Source organism: Saccoglossus kowalevskii, chromosome 5, assembly GCF_978046115.1.
Source record: "Saccoglossus kowalevskii chromosome 5, keSacKowa6.1, whole genome shotgun sequence".
Taxonomy (NCBI): Eukaryota; Metazoa; Hemichordata; class Enteropneusta; family Harrimaniidae; genus Saccoglossus; species Saccoglossus kowalevskii.
In genome coordinates this window covers 31,793,613-31,812,642 of record NC_140645.1, presented here as the reverse complement: position 1 = coordinate 31,812,642, position 19,030 = coordinate 31,793,613, and the positions used below count along the sequence as shown (strand labels likewise).

At 33.0% G+C, this 19,030-nt stretch overlaps 1 protein-coding gene across 1 annotated transcript in view; it reads right to left on the bottom strand.

Moving 5' to 3' along the window:
• Positions 1-851: 851 nt before the first annotated feature.
• The window catches only part of LOC102805659 (uncharacterized), a 53,224-nt gene continuing 35,045 nt past the window's right edge, over positions 852-19,030 (bottom strand). The window contains exons 13-14 of the mRNA XM_085498928.1: positions 11,941-12,123; positions 852-5,737 (exon numbers count right to left, since the gene is read on the bottom strand). Of these exons, the coding sequence (XP_085355054.1) occupies positions 11,947-12,123 (177 nt within the window). The 3' untranslated portion in view covers positions 852-5,737; positions 11,941-11,946. The remainder of the gene's footprint in view (positions 5,738-11,940; positions 12,124-19,030) is intronic.

Here is a 19,030-nt window from a genome sequence, read left to right as displayed (position 1 = left end):
AACAAGAAGTCTAAAATATCACTTTTTACCAAAAATGACAAAAATATTCATCAAAATTAGAGAATTAAAGATTTCATCACCAAATGAACAAATCTAAGAGAGGTCTGCCAAAAGTACATATACACCAAGTATCCAAGTAATAAGAATTGTAGTTTTCAAGAAGTCGAAAAAGTAAAAAATTGACATGGACGATGCCGCCGGACTATTACTCACATGATAAGCTCTGTTGGACAAAATTCCACAGTGAAGCTTAAAAAAATTAAAGGGGTCCTAAAACCAAGCCCTGTGGAAGATCATGTAAAATATTAGACATTTGAACCGCATATCCATAATTTTCAAGTTTTTATAAAAGAAGAGTGGCTAATAGTGGTGAATGCTAAGTCTATGAATATACCAATAGTTGGGTTACCTCAATCAATTTGCTGTAATAAATAGTTTACAAGCTTAATCATCAAGTAGGTGATGAATTGTGTGGTTAGTTTTTCCCCCAGTATTTTATTAAAGAAAGATAACATTGAAACTGGTATATAATTGCCAGAGTCTTGTCTATTTTCATTTTGGTAAACATTTACTATGTTTGATCAATTAAAATGAGAAGCTGAAGATAATATCTTCAACATGAAAATTGAACATTTAGTACAATTTCCCACAAACTCAGACTATCAAATCTTAATCTCAATACTTCAATAATGCTTTGAGTGATCTCAGTGAATGTTTAATGCTTTAAAATTCGTATGAGCATTATAGAGGGCAGTCAGTTACATTAAAAAGTACCATGTATATTCGATTTTAAATATCACAAATCAGACTCGCTCAGTTACACATTCGTACAGAATACTAGAATGAACAAATTATGCATTTCAAGCCCAATGGACTTTATTTATTCTTGGATAAATATAGAAAAATATAGTTGTTACAAAACAAGATTATAAAATTCTGATTAAAACTTGCTGACTGCAGTAAAAAAGCATCGTTTGCATAACAATTAATTTGTGCATATTTGATCACATTGAATCTGTTACAATCTATAACAATGTCTAAAACTTTACAGACTCGCAGTCAATACGAGATACAACTCTTGAAGAAAAACTTGTATTCATTCAGTTATAAAATGATATCACCAAATATAAACTTTTGTTGACTTAATAGCTGCAATGTAGCAGGTTGGTAAATAGGGACATGTTGTAATCCTTACTTGCAACATGTTAAATGTTATTAATGTCGGTCTGTCAACATGCAACACATAGACCAATAGCTGCTGTCAACAAAAGTTACAGTGATCATAGGCCCCAAGAAGGACAGGTGTTAACAAAAGTCTGTAACTGTGTGTGAAATGTCCTTTCAAAAAGTCTCCCTTATTTCTAGTTAGATAGGCAAAATGAACAGAATTTTATTGTTCAATATGCATTGACTACTTATGGAAGAAATTTGGTATTGTAAATTCAAAAGATAACAAGCCAAATACAGTTTACCTTCTGCATGTTTCTATCTAGATATTCATAGTTTTTCAGTAATTGTTACCAATCACTGACTCTTATAACCTGTAAATAATGTCTGTATTCCTATTTCTCCCTTCCTCTGGTACAAATTCACAAAACCTCATTTGAATATTGTTATGCTATTTCCTAATAAGTAGACTGTCCAGCAGTCCTAGTAATCAAACTATAACTTGTGTTAATCATAAATGTATAATTCATTTTGGGTAGATAAAGAAATGTGATTGTAAAGCTCAGTTTCTCGAATACAAATCAAAATGCATGCTTCCTTGGAACACTTACACTCTGTTTCATGCACTGCATCATAGGTAAAGTTTGCGACAGTAGTTGGCAACAAACTTGAAAATGTAATTTTCATAATATTTTCCTCCTAGTAAGGCAAGTTTTCTTTCCCTAACCTTTCCAATAAAACTAGAAACATTTGTATTGCATACCATAGAATGTGCAGACCCCACAAGTTTAAAAGTCACATGATCATCACTGAATCTGACAGGCTGTATTCGAGATACTGAGAATTCAATGAGCCAAAGTAATAGCAGCGACTGAAATGACAATAGATTTAACTACCTATAAGAAGAAGATAGAGTTCTTAAGAGCCCCTCACCCCTAACTGTAACACTCAAGTGCCCCCCCCAATGTAATTCATTATGCCCCTAAAAATAATTGCAGGTGACCCAATAAGGGGTATATACAATGAAGAGGTACTGGAGGGGCAGGGTTAGGATTATGGGTGAGGGGGCTCTAAGACACGCTTACCTAAGAAGCATTAGGCTTATACTTCATGCTTTCATTCATTAAATTCAAATAGCTGATCATATCAACATCTTCCTTACTATTTCAACCAATTCATGGTTGTAGAAGATGGCATGCATCGGATTATATAATGTAAAACAACTCAAAGAAAGTAGGGTATGCAACTTTTGAATAGGATCTCAGTTTAAACTAGGCTTGTCTTTCTTCATGTCAAAACTGTGTTAATGTTAATATTAAAGTATATGACCCAAATACATTTTTGTGAAATTTAGAATATGACTGAACAGAAATAAAATGAATAGGTGGTTTGTTTCAAACCTATTATAAAAGGATAACCTGAAGCAGAATTCGCTTGCTCTATACCGAGGTGTGACCTAGTAATCTTAAAATTAATACATACCCTACTTTGTTAAATGCACGTATAAATCTTGGTTATATGTTTGAATATTAAAATAGATGAATCGGTATGTACAGCTGTAACCGGTGTTTTCCTGAACAAAAAACCATGGATGCAAATTAGATTGACTATGGTGTACTCAACATTACAATTAAAACTTTTGAAATTATGTTTAGAATATAATACTGATAATTTCCTTTTTGGCAAGAATTTTGTGATATATGATGATACAACGCTGGCCTTTCATTCCTAATTATCATAGTCAACAAGGTTCTGAAGCAAGTCAATAATTATTTCTGTGATCCATCTTTGGAATTACAAATCACTGGCCTAGCAATGGTATCAAAATATATAAATTCAGGATATCACCGGAACAAACACATACGGTACCAGTAAACTCAAGTCATATCTTGATTAAATGAATTAAACAAAACAAAGGAAATGTCTCCAGTTCATCAAGTGCAACATGTTCCTTTCCAAACATCTATTATTACACCAACAATCATATCCTAAACTTTTGATGACTGACAATTTTAGGTAATACTGGTATTAAACCAGCTTGTAGTACATACAGCTCAGAGTGTCACACCAAACAGTGATACTCTCAGGACCAAGTTGGAAACACTGCATGTTTTCTCATCCATACATGTACAGCAGTATATCATTCAATCAATGAATAGATAAGTACATGTAGTAAGATAATTCAGCAACAAAAACAGGTTTTCAAGTGTGTTGCTGTGAACAGTGAATTCAAATGAGAGTATCATTGCCTGGGTATAATACATGGCTATGAATGTATCATTCATTCAATATGGTATGTACTTCATATATAAAACACACTGGATGAAATAAAATTTACTTTGAAAAATTTGTCTGGGTTAAAATCATTGAAAAAAAACAAACAATTTTTTTCTCAGAAGTTTTTTTTAAAAACTTTTAGTGATAAAGACAGTGATGTTAAGTATAACTGCAATAAAATGTTTGGTGACAATATAATGGTTATCACTTTACTGAAATCCAAATATGTTGTTTAATTAAGAAAGGTTATGATGGTTTGTCTCGATATGTTGCAAGCATGAAACACATTGCATGACAGGAATTAGGTGAAAAAAAATTAGTAAAAACATCTTCAAGATAGATGCATACTGTTTCTGATCTCCTAAACTATTTGTAACTCTGTAGGAAGATCTCTTAAAGTTATATTTGGATTAAATGAATTAAACAAAACAAAAAAGTTGCAACATGTTTCTTTCCAAACATCCTGCACTATCCACTATAACTAGTCTAGGTGTGAACTATTTGTAACTCTGTAGGAAGATCTAAATTATATCGGGATCGCAACATGTTCCTTTCCAAACATTGTGCATAATCCACTATCACTAGGAGTGAACTATTTGTAACTCTGTAGGAAGATCTAAATTATATCTGGATTGCAACATGTTCCTTTCCAAACATTCTGCATAATCCACTATCACTAGTTTAGGAGTGAACTATTTGTAACTCTGTAGGAATATCCAAGTTAGATTAGCTCATTATAAAGTAAATGACAGAGTAAATACTTATTCTGTAATATAGCATGCCAGCTGCAAACAAATGTGTGTACTGTCATTACAACACATTAAACACATGACTATGTCATGTGATATATCATTTTTTGTTTATAGAATTACTAAATATATAATTATTATACTTCATTATTTTCAATATATATAGGCACAGTACCCTCTCATAACCTTTTTTTAAAATGTATTAAAAATCTTATTCTGGTCAACTTGTTGCATAGAAATTTGAAAAAAAAAGTTTACAGTACATCAAATTGGCACATTGCATACTATATCCAAGACCAGTTCATATTTGTTCAATTTATACAATTTTGAGGTACTAGTGGGGGGATTCAGTTTGAATTTTGATAGAATCTTCAATCCCTTAAAAAAACATTCATTTTATCATACAATACTATGTCCAAGCTAATCATGGCAGTTTTTTAGTAATTAAAAACACAATTTGCATTATCTATGCAAAAAAAAATAATCATTTTTTCAAAAATTCAATATTTATGTGTTGATTCTTTCTTTTTATGGGGACTTTATTTACTAATTATTCAAAATGTTATGTTTTACCATACAATATATTTATATACATGTATATATATATATATATATATATATATATATATATATACATTCATCATTGTATGTACATCTTTGTTGAAATATAATCAACCATTCATTCACAGCTTCAAATGAATCGATTGAAACTCATTATATACCTTCTCCAGTAAGTACAGGGTGAGGTGCCTCTATTAATCTACATATAAAGGCATAGCAATTTTTTTTTTTTTTTTAAACTGACACAAATTTGGATTATTTCTGGATATAAATGAAATGAAAAAGCTCTATAAAAAAATGTAATTAAAAAACTGTTTGAATATCATATCAAGGGTGCAGTAACTCGTGTCATTCTTATCAGACTGCATCCCTTACTGGTCCAGAAACTTCAGTTTAGCACCGGCCCAGATAATAGTGATAAATGGAAAAATGTTCTTTTTTGTTTCTGCAAAAGTATTGAAAATTATTGAAAGGTTGAAAAAAAGTAAATTGTTATTGATGTGAATCTTGCTTATGGGTACAAATTTTCTTTTATGGTCTGATTATTAAAAATTTTTATAAAAGATATTAACATTTTTCTGGAATACATTTTCATTCCATACATTTGTACTCCCTGAAAAAAGAAACAGGCGTCAAATACCATGCTGATTAGATAGCTCTCTTCTGTAAACCTAAAAAAAAAGATTAAATGCTTTCCCTTCTATTCTTAGTCAAAACACTACATATCAAAGCCTAGTATTACAAGGTCTGACAGAAATTGCAGAAATCTGCTTCGAAATAGGGCTACATTGCTGAAGATTGACAAATATTGATTGAATATACTGCATGGAATGAAACCTGGCTAATTACAGCAAATATTTGGTATGAAAAGCATTTTATATACTTCTTATATGGCGTTGTGAATGAAACACAGAAGCATAGATTCATCAAACTGCATCGTTGTAACAATTTGTGCAGTCAAAGGTTAACCAATCATCCAGTATCTGCAAGAAGAAAAAAAAATACTGATTTTAACATGATACAATTATATTACTACAGTAGTATAAAAACATGAATTAATGAAATGAAATAATATTATAGTAATATCAGTGGTATGTGTTATGTGTGGTTGACCCACAGTTGCCAACAAATCCTAGACTCCAGCATTCTGGAAGTGAAATGTTCAGTTACAAAACAAATTTCAATATTTCTTTCCAGATTTGTATGGCCTAGTTAATTTTGAAGAGTTGTTTTATTTCAAATCTCCCAAGTTTTCCTGAACTTAATGTGTCAACTGACAATGTCCCAATTATATATCTGGTCATTATACTTGTAGCAGTTGCCAACAGAGGGCGCACTCACAGGGATATTTTGATAGATGTTAAAATGAGTACCGTAAAATCTGTATTAGAAGCCGCATCCCTAATAGAAGTCGCACCCATTCTTTTTGAATAATTGAGAACCAAAAATTCGTCATTTCTCATATGTGTAGATGCTCTAATAGAAGCCTCATCCCCTCTATTGCATTGTACCATTTTAATAGAAGCCGCGGTTTCTAATACAGATTTTACAGTAACTTTTGTTATTGGAAGATCATTTTATATCAATTTTAACATTGATATTTTATTTTTGTAGATAACAAAAATTGAAATTGAAAAAACTTTCATGTATTAATTAGATCTTTAAAAATATTGCCAATGTATTAAGTTGAAAACAAAAATCACCCAGTTGCAACAATAAAATTCTGAACAAGTTTGTTGATATGATGAGAGACCAAGTGTACATTGTGATGTGCCAATTAGTATTAACCTGATTCCAAATAAATGACAGTTCAGTGTGTTGGCCAACAGTATTAGTATTCAAATGTAGGTATATTAGTCTAGTGAAGAAAGTCTCTAGTTTACCACCAATAAGTACAAATGAACCACATAGGCTTGGAATGGGGCGAGTGTTGGGATGTATTTGACTGGTATATAATAATACGAGAACCCTTGAAATCCACTGAAATTTGGCACAAGATGATGTACTTGACATAATGCATGTTACTTTTATGCTCAAGAATATGTTTGCATTATTTTCGTCTAGATGATTCCATTATTATAAGAAATGATATTTGAAACATGAACTCTAGATCTATGTTTAAACTAGATTGTACCGTAGATTCTTGATGTTTTTTTTAAGAAAACCAACCTGAATTGCATTCAAGATGGTATACTGCCCCCTATCATCAAGTAACACAAATGTTTGGATGACCTGTCCACCTTTAGGGACCTTGTCACCTCAGCTGCAAAAACTGACATCCATTGAGACATGAATGGTACTGGCCTTTTATGTCTGCTATTATTGATTGCATGGATTGAAAAGACTTACATCAATGTGTCTGGGATTCAATCTCCAAGAGGTGAAAATGTACGTGCACCACATAAGGAAATAAGTTTGATTGTTTTGCTGATTTAAATATTATTAAATATATATTTTGCTAGTGACAATATTAGCCTCACAAAAAATATTATGTCAGTGTTATCAAAAGGGAAGTCAATGTGGCAATAAACTGCATAAGCGTACTGAATGCGATGTTAAGACTACTAAAGACTACATTAAGATTACTACTAAAAATTTGTATGATTTAATAGCATCTGTAAAGATGATACAAACAACAGAATCAACAAAGTAAAGGTGTCTTTCATCAGGCTCAAGAAAATTTGAAACACTGGCAAGGTTCCATTAATAATCAAGCTAAGACTGTCCAAATCACCTGGCCTAATTTTATGGATGTGAGACATGGTAAATCAATGAAAGTTACAAGTGGCTGGACACATTTCAATTCAAATGTCTGAGGAAGATAATCAAAATCAGATGGGCCATATGTTGTATCTAATAGTGACGTAGTGACAGATCAGCAATGAAGTCAAATACAAGAGATAGAAATGAATTCGAGGATAACTGCTATTGCATTACAGCCCTCACAGGGGCACCAAACAGGAGAAGTAAATTAGGGTGCCCTGAAACAACATGGAGGTGACTGGAAGAGAAGGAAAGGAAGTTATTTCGGTGGACAGCCAAGCCAATTGCCAAAAACAGGGTGCATTGGAGAGAGATCACCATAATAGATAGATAGTAAAGATGATATCTTGTAAAATTCAATGTTAGCTTGAAGAACCTACTGAAATGTTTATTAGAATTTTTTTTTATGATTTTCATTGAGTGTCAAAAATTATTCTCTTGTGAGACTAAGATGCTTTTCAGTAATTTCTAAATCACAATCAAGCTATCTATGAAAGTAAGGAGGGAAAGTATTTTATTTATTAAATAAATGCATTTTTTTGTCTTTATGTACTCCCTATTAGAATAGAACTTTTAATAGAGCTAATACAGTAATCAAAATTTTGAGTGAGTACGCCCTCTCAATGTAACCTCTGTTGACATGTGCTTAACCATGATTTATTATTATAGTCACCACTTTTCATTTAGAAGTGAGGTATAGACTTCTTGTTTATTTGTATTGACTGGATCACCAAGGTGCTTGTTGATATTTGGCTGATATCCAAAAGTAAAATTGCTCCTATAAAGATACCACTCTGTGTGTGGTATTACGTCTTTCATCATAAATTTGTCAATTGTATTGACAATACTGAAAAATTTACACCAAATTTTAAATAGTGCATTTAATATACAATTTGAATACATGTAGATTATTTTTTTTATATTGAATGTACAATAGTGTAAATACATGTGACAACTTTAATGCATATTATATACCAAAATCAACATTTCTTTTTCAGTACATCTGGATAATTTTTTTTATTCATGTATATTGCTTTGATTTACCAGTCTCAAAAAATTATGTTGTAGACAAAGTACTGTTCATGGACATGCTTAAGGCTCTTAAAATTTTGTTTTAGAAGTAAATGTTTAAATACTAATGTTGGTTATATTTATGAAATAGGTAAACCAAAATATTACAGAAGCATTTTAGTCAGAGATTACATATTTTTTATTATAAACATGTATTATTGTTACTTATAGATGTATATAACGTAATATAAGTTTTCACACAAATTTTGTGAGTGCGCCCTCACATAGATCTCTTTCATATGCTTCTGTTTAAGTGATGCTATAAATAAACTGGGTCAGCCTCAATAAATCATCCATACTGAACATGTTTCTTTCTGTTTATCTGGATAGCCATGGTAGCACCAATGAGTGTCTGATATCCAACAACAAAGACACAATTTATATGTTTATTACTAGACCGTGTGTGGTAAAATTCATGATTTCACCATAAATTTGTTGGTATTTGGAGCATGTTAAATAGCACAAAAAACAAAGCTGTTCATCATGGTGTGTCAATAAAATTCGTTTACACTCATTTAAATATGAATAAATGGAATGAGGAAGTTGACCTCAGTGCTGACCTCAGATAAGCAGACACAATAAAATGCTTTAACCTGAACCTAAGCATACCCATATAAGGAGTTGTTTTGATATCATACAGAGCAGACCATGCCAGGATACCACCACTAGAGGGGGTAAACACTATTTCCCTATGTCGTTGTCTGGGTGTGTCATAAAAATAAAACACAGTCAGCTGCTTTCATGTCTGTGTTTGTAACAATCATGGCGACCATGTCATATTTTGCTATGACACATCTAAATTCACTAAATTTCATCAGAATTATTTGCATTGTCCACGTCATATGTTTTAAAAATGATTTTGATAAGAGAAATGTTCTTGTAATATTTCATACAAAATTTGAATAATATAAAATTATTAAATCAAGTCTATAGTTAATATTATTTGTATTATTATTGGCTGAAATACACACCTGATACTTTTCTCATTAACACCTGTAGAAAAACCCTAGTGCCCCATCACCCCTGTCTAGCATGCTGTCATTGAAACATATTACGCTCACGTGAAACAATTTATTTCATATTTTCAGGAGGATGTCACTTGTATATGAATATATCACTTCAATTTGAATGCATAATGCAGATATTTTTTTCATCTATTCATGGGGAGAATGAAAACACAATATAATTCTAAACAATTAATAAATAAAAAAAATAAACTACAAATGGAATAGTATCTAATGAAATATTATAGTATTATTTCTGCAGATAAGTGAATCAGTGTAACACACCCGGATACATATTACTTGCGAACAATCATTATTAATGTAGCAACGTACGACCTTTTTTTAACTCCCCCTAAGACAGACATCACGTCATTTTCTATGAATGAAAATCACGTTTTCTGTATTTTAATGGAAGGCTTGAAGTCTGGTATTCTGAGGGAATCCTGAATTACTGAAGCTCTAGTAATCTATTGTCTTGTTTTACATTTGCTGTTTGCAGTGTTATTTAACGGCAAGCATGCCTACAAAATTCAATGGGTAATGTAGTTCTAATGTAGAAAACGGTTATGTAGTTCTAGAATAGGTAATTTTTGTCACAGAATACTACTATTATTGAGCTCTGAATGAATTCTGTGGATTTTTAGTTCGTCACACCATTGTCCCAGAGATTGTTTATGGATTGAGTCATACTGACAAGTATAAATAATTTAATACAAATTTGCTGCTCATAAATTTAGCAATCAGGTGGTTGCTGAAATTGTCTGTTGCTGTGGGTAAATAAACATTATTTTCACTCGTTTACTAAAATGATAATGTGGTTGAAATAAAAAAAAATTATTCCAGAAAGGTATTCTATGTATATGTCAAAATCATGAGTCATGTCTTATGTATGTTAATAAAGTGTATTTTGATTGAGATAGAATCCCCTTCCCCATTTTTACGTGTGATTCTAAATAAAAGTTCTTCACTGCAAAGCCAAACTAAAATCTTGAGATGTATCTCCAAGAGGTTGTGATCTCTAACCCTTTAGATACCAAAAATATTACAAAACTACCTATTTTTTTTATATCTTTTTAAATACTTTAACCGAAACCAAAAGAAAATTATGTCCATTTGGTTAAAAATTAAAATTAAAACTTCTAAAATTGTCTTGGACTGGTTGAAAAAGTGATGGATATATTTTACTTTTTTTGAAGTGCACCAGGGTTTTCAGGTGAGACATCTAATCAACTCCTTCATGAATTTCAAGTCCTGCATTCAAAGTAAACTGCTCATTCAGCAATATAAATTAGACTGATACATTAATATGCCCAGACCACCATAGTGCTAAGTTTTGGACCTTCTGTCCTGAGTGCATTTCAAAAAACTTGTACTACCAATGTACAGTAACTGCTTCCTCTAATGTCCACACTTTGTAATAACCGAGTATTCCAGACCTTTATTTTCAGGGATATTTGCCTGATGATCTTAGAGATGAATAAATATACAATGTGAACGCGACAATGCACAAGCCCAGTCCGACATCATGTCGGGCAAGGATCTTTACACAGCAGTTAATCATACAAAAACATGACAGCTTTACACCAACTGTCAAGAAACAAACTTAAAGATATAATGGCACCTATGTTATCCAGCAATCACATGCCAAGCTTATCTTATTTTTTCATCTAATTTAATAAAGGTAGCATTGAACATTTTCAACATCCAATGCTATATATTGACTAAATTATGAGTCTAGATTATGTTCACTCAGTTTTAAATATTTGTGCAGCACATTGGTAAATAATTTCAATTGTTGGTGTGGTAGGGGTAAAATACAAAATCTATGATATGCAAGCATATCAAAAATTTGAACTCAAACCTGGTACTTCCCATGATAAGCCTGGTGAGAAAACCACTACAATACAAATAAGGGGGAGAAGGGTTGAAACAATTCAGCATATAAATTTATGCCTAGAAAACTATACTATATGGTAAATTATTCACCATTCCCACTGACAAAATGATGAGTTTATTCCCACCAGTTTATTAAAATCGCAAAGGTTGTCACCTGCACAGACACAGGAATTGAGTCCTAGGTGATGATAAAAACACATGCTAAAAACACAAAAGTTCATGAGTAGACGCTTGTTTGTAAACAATGACATGCTCTGTCGTCTGCTGTATGTGTAGGTGACAACTCCTTTTAAAATATGAAGTATTAAATAATATTAATAACTGAATACAACCCTGAAAAGAGAAATGTGCCAAAAGTAGCTTAGTCAAGCATTGGTACTAAGTCAGACAAATACGATAGCAAGCTAGAATGAAATGAAATAAAAAAAAGTATGAGAAAGTGTCAAGCTTACCAGTGTCTAGGATTTTCGTAGTCTCTCCGTCATTGCAAAATCCACTGCAGCATATTGAACATCATCTTCTTGTGGTGGTGGTGGTGGCTTTGGTTTTGGCTGGATACTTGGTTTGGCTGGCTTCTTTAAATCTAGTTCATCCAAGTCAGCATATACTATTCCATCGTTTGGTACAGCTTTAGCCTAGGATGTTATGAAACAAATTCAAACAAAAAATGTTTTAAAAGATATACCTTTTTATTTTGTTCAAAAATTCTTGATAATCTCTAGCCCTTCACTGGGCCAGTCTCCCCCTCTAGTTAATGTTCACATGATTTAGGGACGACGTCAAAAGATCGATTTCGGATAAAAAACTTATTTGCTTTAGTTTTGGGGTGGGGGGTATTGACCTCAAAAAGTTTCCATCCTACAAAAACGATTTTATTTTTTAATGAAGTCAAAAAAATCAAAAAGTATTTGTAATTCGTTTTTTTTTTTCTATCCAATCATGGACAGAAATAACAGAAAATGAAAAAAACCAACATCCAAGACGAGAAAATGGTTTGGTCTGAGTGTAAATATGTGCGTCAAATGAGGTGCATTTGTAAAGTCTTTTTACACCCACCCGGCAACCAAATGCTATGCCATATTTCTGTCTGATTATCAATTTGTATTTAATGGTGAATATAGTCTGACGCCATGATCAATATTTATCAATTAAGTTTCAGTGGGGGGTGGGGGGTTTTTGAAAAAAACTAAAGGAATTAAGTTTTTTATCCGACATTGATCTTTTGACGTCGTCCCTTAATAGCTCTGCTGGTATTGAAGCAGAAATGTGCCATGAAGTACTTTCACAAAATTGGAAAGTTACCAAGTCGCTAGTACTGGTGTAAAGTGTGAAAACAGGAGTTTTGAAGGATTAATTTTGTCGAAATGAACAATTTCATTTGCCAGTAAATAAGATGGTTCATCGTCATGTATGAGTACTGTTTGTAGCATCATCCCTACATCCATAATAGCCTTTAATAGAAATTCAAGCACTAGTTTGGTGAGATGGGGATAATATAATGCTTCTATTAATGAAATTATACACCATACACAATACTGAAATTGCTTTAGTACCCCGGTAGAAGCACATCGCCAATAGAAGCATCCAAAATTGGAATTTATTTCATGTATGCTGGGTTATTAAAATATGGCATAATATTCTGTGACATAGCACACTATTCTGTTGTTTATGTAAAGCTACTAATAGAGAAAATACAGTCCAAGAAATAAATTGACCAGCTCATGTCAGAACACGAGATGACATTTTGATGAGAGAATCTCATACAATAAATTAATTATTATGTCCACCACTATGAAAAATATATGATGTTTTGTATACATTGCTAAGCAACTTATCAGCTTCACATTTCAAGCAAAAAAGATGGATCACTTCAATTGTTCTACTCAAAAATAGCTATCGGCTAATTCGCTGCCTAATTCACTGTCTATGCAATTCCTTTATTTCTGAAAATTAAGTGTGATGGCTTTGCTAGGTCTTTAATAGTTCAGAAAGTCAAGCGCTAGTCCATTGAGGTGGGGGTAATATGCTATGACTCAAACACAATACTGTATTCGTAAATAGTAGAAGCACATCTCCAATTGAAGCAACTAAAATTCAAATTTAATCCATGTATGCCGGTTTATTAAAATATGGCTTTCTGTTTTTATGCACAGCTACTAATGGAGAAAATATAAATCACATTACAATAGACCAGCTCATGTCAGAGCATGACATGGAATTTTGATGAGAGCATCTGACACAAACTAATTATTATGTTCACCTTCATGAAATATATATGATGTTTTGTATACATTGCTAAGCAACTCATCGGCTTTACTTTTCAAGCAAAAAAGATGGATTACTTCAATTGTGCTACTCAAAAATAGCCGCCGAGTAGAATGACTAATTCACTGACTATGCAATTCCTTTATTTCTGAAAATTAGGTGCAATGGCTTTCCCAGGTAATTTTGTTCCTGCCTTGCACCAACATTCTTCTGCTCAATTTTTCTAAAATTCTGATAAAAAAGAAAAAAAAATCCTGACATGCATGGCCACCAGCAAAATAAATATTTTTGGAAGGATAAAAGCTGACTACAAAATATTTACTTTATGACTCAGACAGGGTGTGGCACTGTTGCCTACAGTAAATCATGGGTGTGTCTTATATACATATACATATATTGGGAAATTATATCTACTGGTAGCCTTTGCCAACTGTTTATCAATTACACTGAATTTAATCTGATCAAAATATTTACTAGTAGACTGCATAATATCTGAGCAATCAGTCTATAATAATTTACAGTTCATAAACAAGTTTGCAATGACTACTAGACGCTCAAGGTTTCTTCCTTTAAAAGCAAATTATAAGAGGATAGAGTCTTAGAGTGAATACTTGGCAGATCTGAGATCTTCAGAAAGACTTATCAACAAATGTTGATACAAGACACAGTATGCTCAATTTATACTGCATAATATTAAATACAGTGAAATACAAAAGAACTAGAGAATGATATAAGATATGTACCGGTACCCTGGTACTTGCTATGTACAGCAATGTTAAGATGTATTCTCTAAGGGAAAGGTGAACATAAGGGTAAATCAATAGAAACACAAAGGGGGTACAGCAGAGCAAAATATTTTTCTATTTTGATCAAAACTGTTTTTTCCTGAATTGAATGATGTTTGGTCAGTGCCGTTTATTTTTTATCTGGAATTTTTGAACATGATTTTATGTCTATTGGTTCAGTTTTAATCATAGATTGATGTAAAAATGTACTGTGTAGTTCAGTTGGTTAAATGCATTGTATTTAATTTATTAACAAGTCATTGTCAATGACACGTCCCCGTTCCATTCATATTTGAGTGACATATACATTCAAAGCAGATCATGACCGAAATGCACCTGCATATGTACAACACATTGTGCTAAATCTGAACAAAATCCATCCATGCATGACTGAGATCCGGTTCTGGAATTGTGAAAATATGTGATTTTGATGCATTTTCGGCCTTAAAATAGCCATCATTCCGCTATTGTTAAGCAGATCATGAAACAAATGCACATATCTATTTGTGACATGATGTACCATGTGTGTGTGAAGTTTGAACTTGATCAATCCAGACATGTCTTGGATACGGATCCAGAACTGAATTCTTTAACAAAATGGCCGCCAGTCGGCCATTTCGAACTTGATCCGAAAAAAAAAAAGACGTGCATCAAGGTCCTATTATGTTTAATGTATGTACCAAATTTGAACAAAATCCATCCATGCATAACTGAGATACGGGTCCGGAATGGTGAAAATGTGCGATTTCAATGCATTTTCGGCCTTAAAGCGGCCCCCATTTGGCTATCGTTAATGAGATCATGAAACAAATGCACATACATATTTGTGACATGATGTACCTTGTGTGTGTGAAGTTTGAACTTGATCAATCCAGACATGTCTCGGATACGGATCCAGAACTGAATTCTTTAAAACAAAATGGCCGCCAGTCGGCTATTTCGAACTTGATCCGAAAAAAAAATGACGTGCATCAAGGTCCTATTATGTTTAATGTATGTACCAAATTTGAATGAAATCCGTCCATGCATAACTGAGATCCGGGTCCGGAATGGTGAAAATGTGCGATTTCAATGCATTTTCGGCCTTAAAGCGGCCGCCATTTGGCTATCGTTAATGAGATCATGAAACAAATGCACATACATATTTGTGACATGATGTACCTTGTGTGTGTGAAGTTTGAACTCGATCAATCCAAGCATGTCTCAGATACGGATCCAGAACTGAATTCTTTAAAACAAAATGGCCGCCAGTCGGCCATTTCAAACCCGATCCAAAAAAAAAATGACGTGCATCAAGGTCCTATTATGTTTAATGTATGTACCAAATTTGAACAAAATCCGTCCATGCATAACTGAGATCCGGGTCCGGAATGGTGAAAATGTGCGATTTTGATGCATTTTCGGCCTTAAAATGGCCGCTATTCGGCTATCGTTAATGAGATCATGAAACAAATGCACATACATATTTGTGACATGATGTACCTTGTGTGTGTGAAGTTTCAACTTGATCAATCCAGACATGTCTCGGATACGGATCCAGAACTGAATTCTTTAAAACAAAATGGCGGCCAGTCGGCTATTTCGAACTTGATCCGAAAAAAAAAATGACGTGCATCAAGGTCCTATTATGTTTAATGTATGTACCAAATTTGAACAAAATCCGTCCATGCATAACTGAGATCCGGGTCCGGAATGGTGAAAATGTGCGATTTTGATGCATTTTCGGCCTTAAAATGGCCGCTATTCGGCTATCGTTAATCGGATCATGAAAAAAATGCATGTGCATATGTCCCATATAAGGTGTGATGTATGAGTGAAGTTTGAACTTAATCGGTCCATGCATGTTCGAGATACAGGTGATCACGGACGCACGGACGCACACAGGGCAAAACATAAGTCCCCGTTTTCGGACTGCGTCCGAACGGGGACTAAAAACATAATGATAATAGATTTTTTCTCTCACAATATTTGACAGAAATTTGATTTTTCACCTGGACTGTGTGGATAGCGACCTGTTTCATGTTTTAGAAATAGCGCCTTTGTTCTCATATGTTAGACAAGTCATGTTAACCTTCTGAGTCGACACCAGCCAAAATATTAGACACTACTGTAGAATACTTTATTTTCGCTTGGAATTTATTTTCGCTATTTTCGCTAGAGGGACGATCCCATGAAAATAAAATCCAGCGAATATACTTTTTTTCCTATATTTCACATTAAACTCATCAAAAATCAGTGAAAATAAATTCCACACAAAACGCCCAAAAAGCCTTTTCAGCGAAAATAAATTCCAGCGAAAATAAAGTATTCCACAGTATGTGCTAAAACTTAAATTAAACAGCTGTCAAACTTGCTGTTGGCTCTATATAGCATAGAAACCTATCGACACTACCGGTATGTTTATTTCCCGTCTGGTGTCTATCCTATACATAGCTCATTAAAATCTAACTTACTATAAACTTCTTGTCGCTTCGACTCACATTAATTTCATATAATAAAATTATAAAACTATGCTGTGACATTAATTGACTTTGAAGTCATATAGCTTTATTTTCAATCTCATTTTTCTTCTATTGTTTTTTATAAATGAAATGATGTACAGTCACCATTCTATGCCACAATACAAATAAATTCATGTACAACTACTAGTATTTATATTTTTACATGCTTTTCAAAGACACTAATAAATATAAAATCTTATTAGATGAACTCATCCCCTCCTGTTATAAACATTCTACAAATTTAAGTTCAAGTGTATTTTAGTCACAATAAAATTGTTGACTGGAACTAATTTTGTATTGCCCCACTCTACTACTAAACACCATGGAATGTGGTACACAATACAGATCAACTCAAAGGTCATTTATGAATGAAGTGAAGACTGGCTACTTAGGTTCATGTCCTCAAAACCTTTGATATGCAAATTAAATTTTACAACTTGGACCTTCCTTGAGAGCAAAATGATCAATACCGCCATCACAGTTAGTTTTATGTATATGCTGACATCATCTGCCAAAATGCAATGATGACTCATACTTTATTTTCCCAGGAACTCATGAATTATTCATATTTTCCTAATTTGCATGCTAGGGGGTTCCCCGTTTTTTCCCCTTAGACTTATTTATATGCAGACACATTGTTAGCATAGAAACTGCTTTCAATGGCTGTACTTTGACCTCAATTCATGACAAGCATCTTCAGCTGCTTGTATTTATGACAGAGATCTAGAACAGAGTTGTTGTTTTCTACTCTTTCGCACCAGTAAAAATCTATAAATCCAACATGGCGGAGTCTCATGTTTAAACTTGCACACAACACACAGAATATTTATGTTCTGTCCGAATGCATCGCTCCATATTATTATCCTGCATGTTAATCAATAGTTTTAAATATAAATTTTGTGGTAACTAGTGCTTTAATAACAGAGCAAATTTTTCTGTACATAAACATGCTTAACATGTTGAGCGCCAAAGTTAACAAAATTTCGAAAAATGCATAAAAATTGACAAAATGTTGCACAAGAATTTTAGCGGAAAAAAATATGGCGCTCAAATTAATTTCTAATATAATCCCTTTCATTGAAATATCACAGTAAAATGACTTTACTTGATTACAATTTCTCCTGAAAAACATAAATACAAGTTGTTGTTATTTCTTGATTTGGCATGTAACATTAAAGCTCTGTATTATAAGAAATATCCAGTACCAATACAATCTATCACTGGAGTACAGATGAATGCTGTTAGCACTTGTCAAAAACCATTTTTTAATGCCCTGGCAAAAGCTGAAAATAGTTGTGGTGAGTCTGCTTAATTCTTGGATAGAGATAATCCTGGGCATGTGCTGAGTTATGAATGCTTGGCTCAGATAAGATTGGTTGTTGAAGGAAAAAATATCACAAAAAATAAAGAAGTTTATATAACTTGAAAGAAAAATTGAAAACACCAGCTGTATTTACAAAGTCTATTTCCATGTGTTTTACTGGTGACCTTTCGTCCTACTTCATTCAAGTAATCCTTTTGCAAGCTATGGGATTAACACAGATTCCAGACACATGTTAAAAACCTTTATGGATTTGGTTACTATATTATGTCCAGTACTTTATATTGAATTAACAGTGGTGATATAAATTGCCTAGGCACCTTCTTAACGTAGTGCAAATGTCCTAGTGTCTCCGTGGTTGCTAAGGTCATGAAATGCAAACAATTGGTCTGTACTGCAAAATAGCAAGTACCCGGTAGTATTTATTGTCATTTAGTGTTTTAGATTAGAGAAGTAGATAAAATGAATGCACCCCCACACTGGGGTGGGGATGGGTGCACCAGTGTAGTGAGGTCAAACTGTTGTCCTTGAGTTGCCATGGTCACCAAGATCACAACACTGCAAGATATTGCAAACACCACCACTAAATTTCTACATGGAAATCATGGGTTTCTTCCTGTTACTAAATATAGCATGATTTATATGCATGCTATAGATTAGAAGGAAGTTA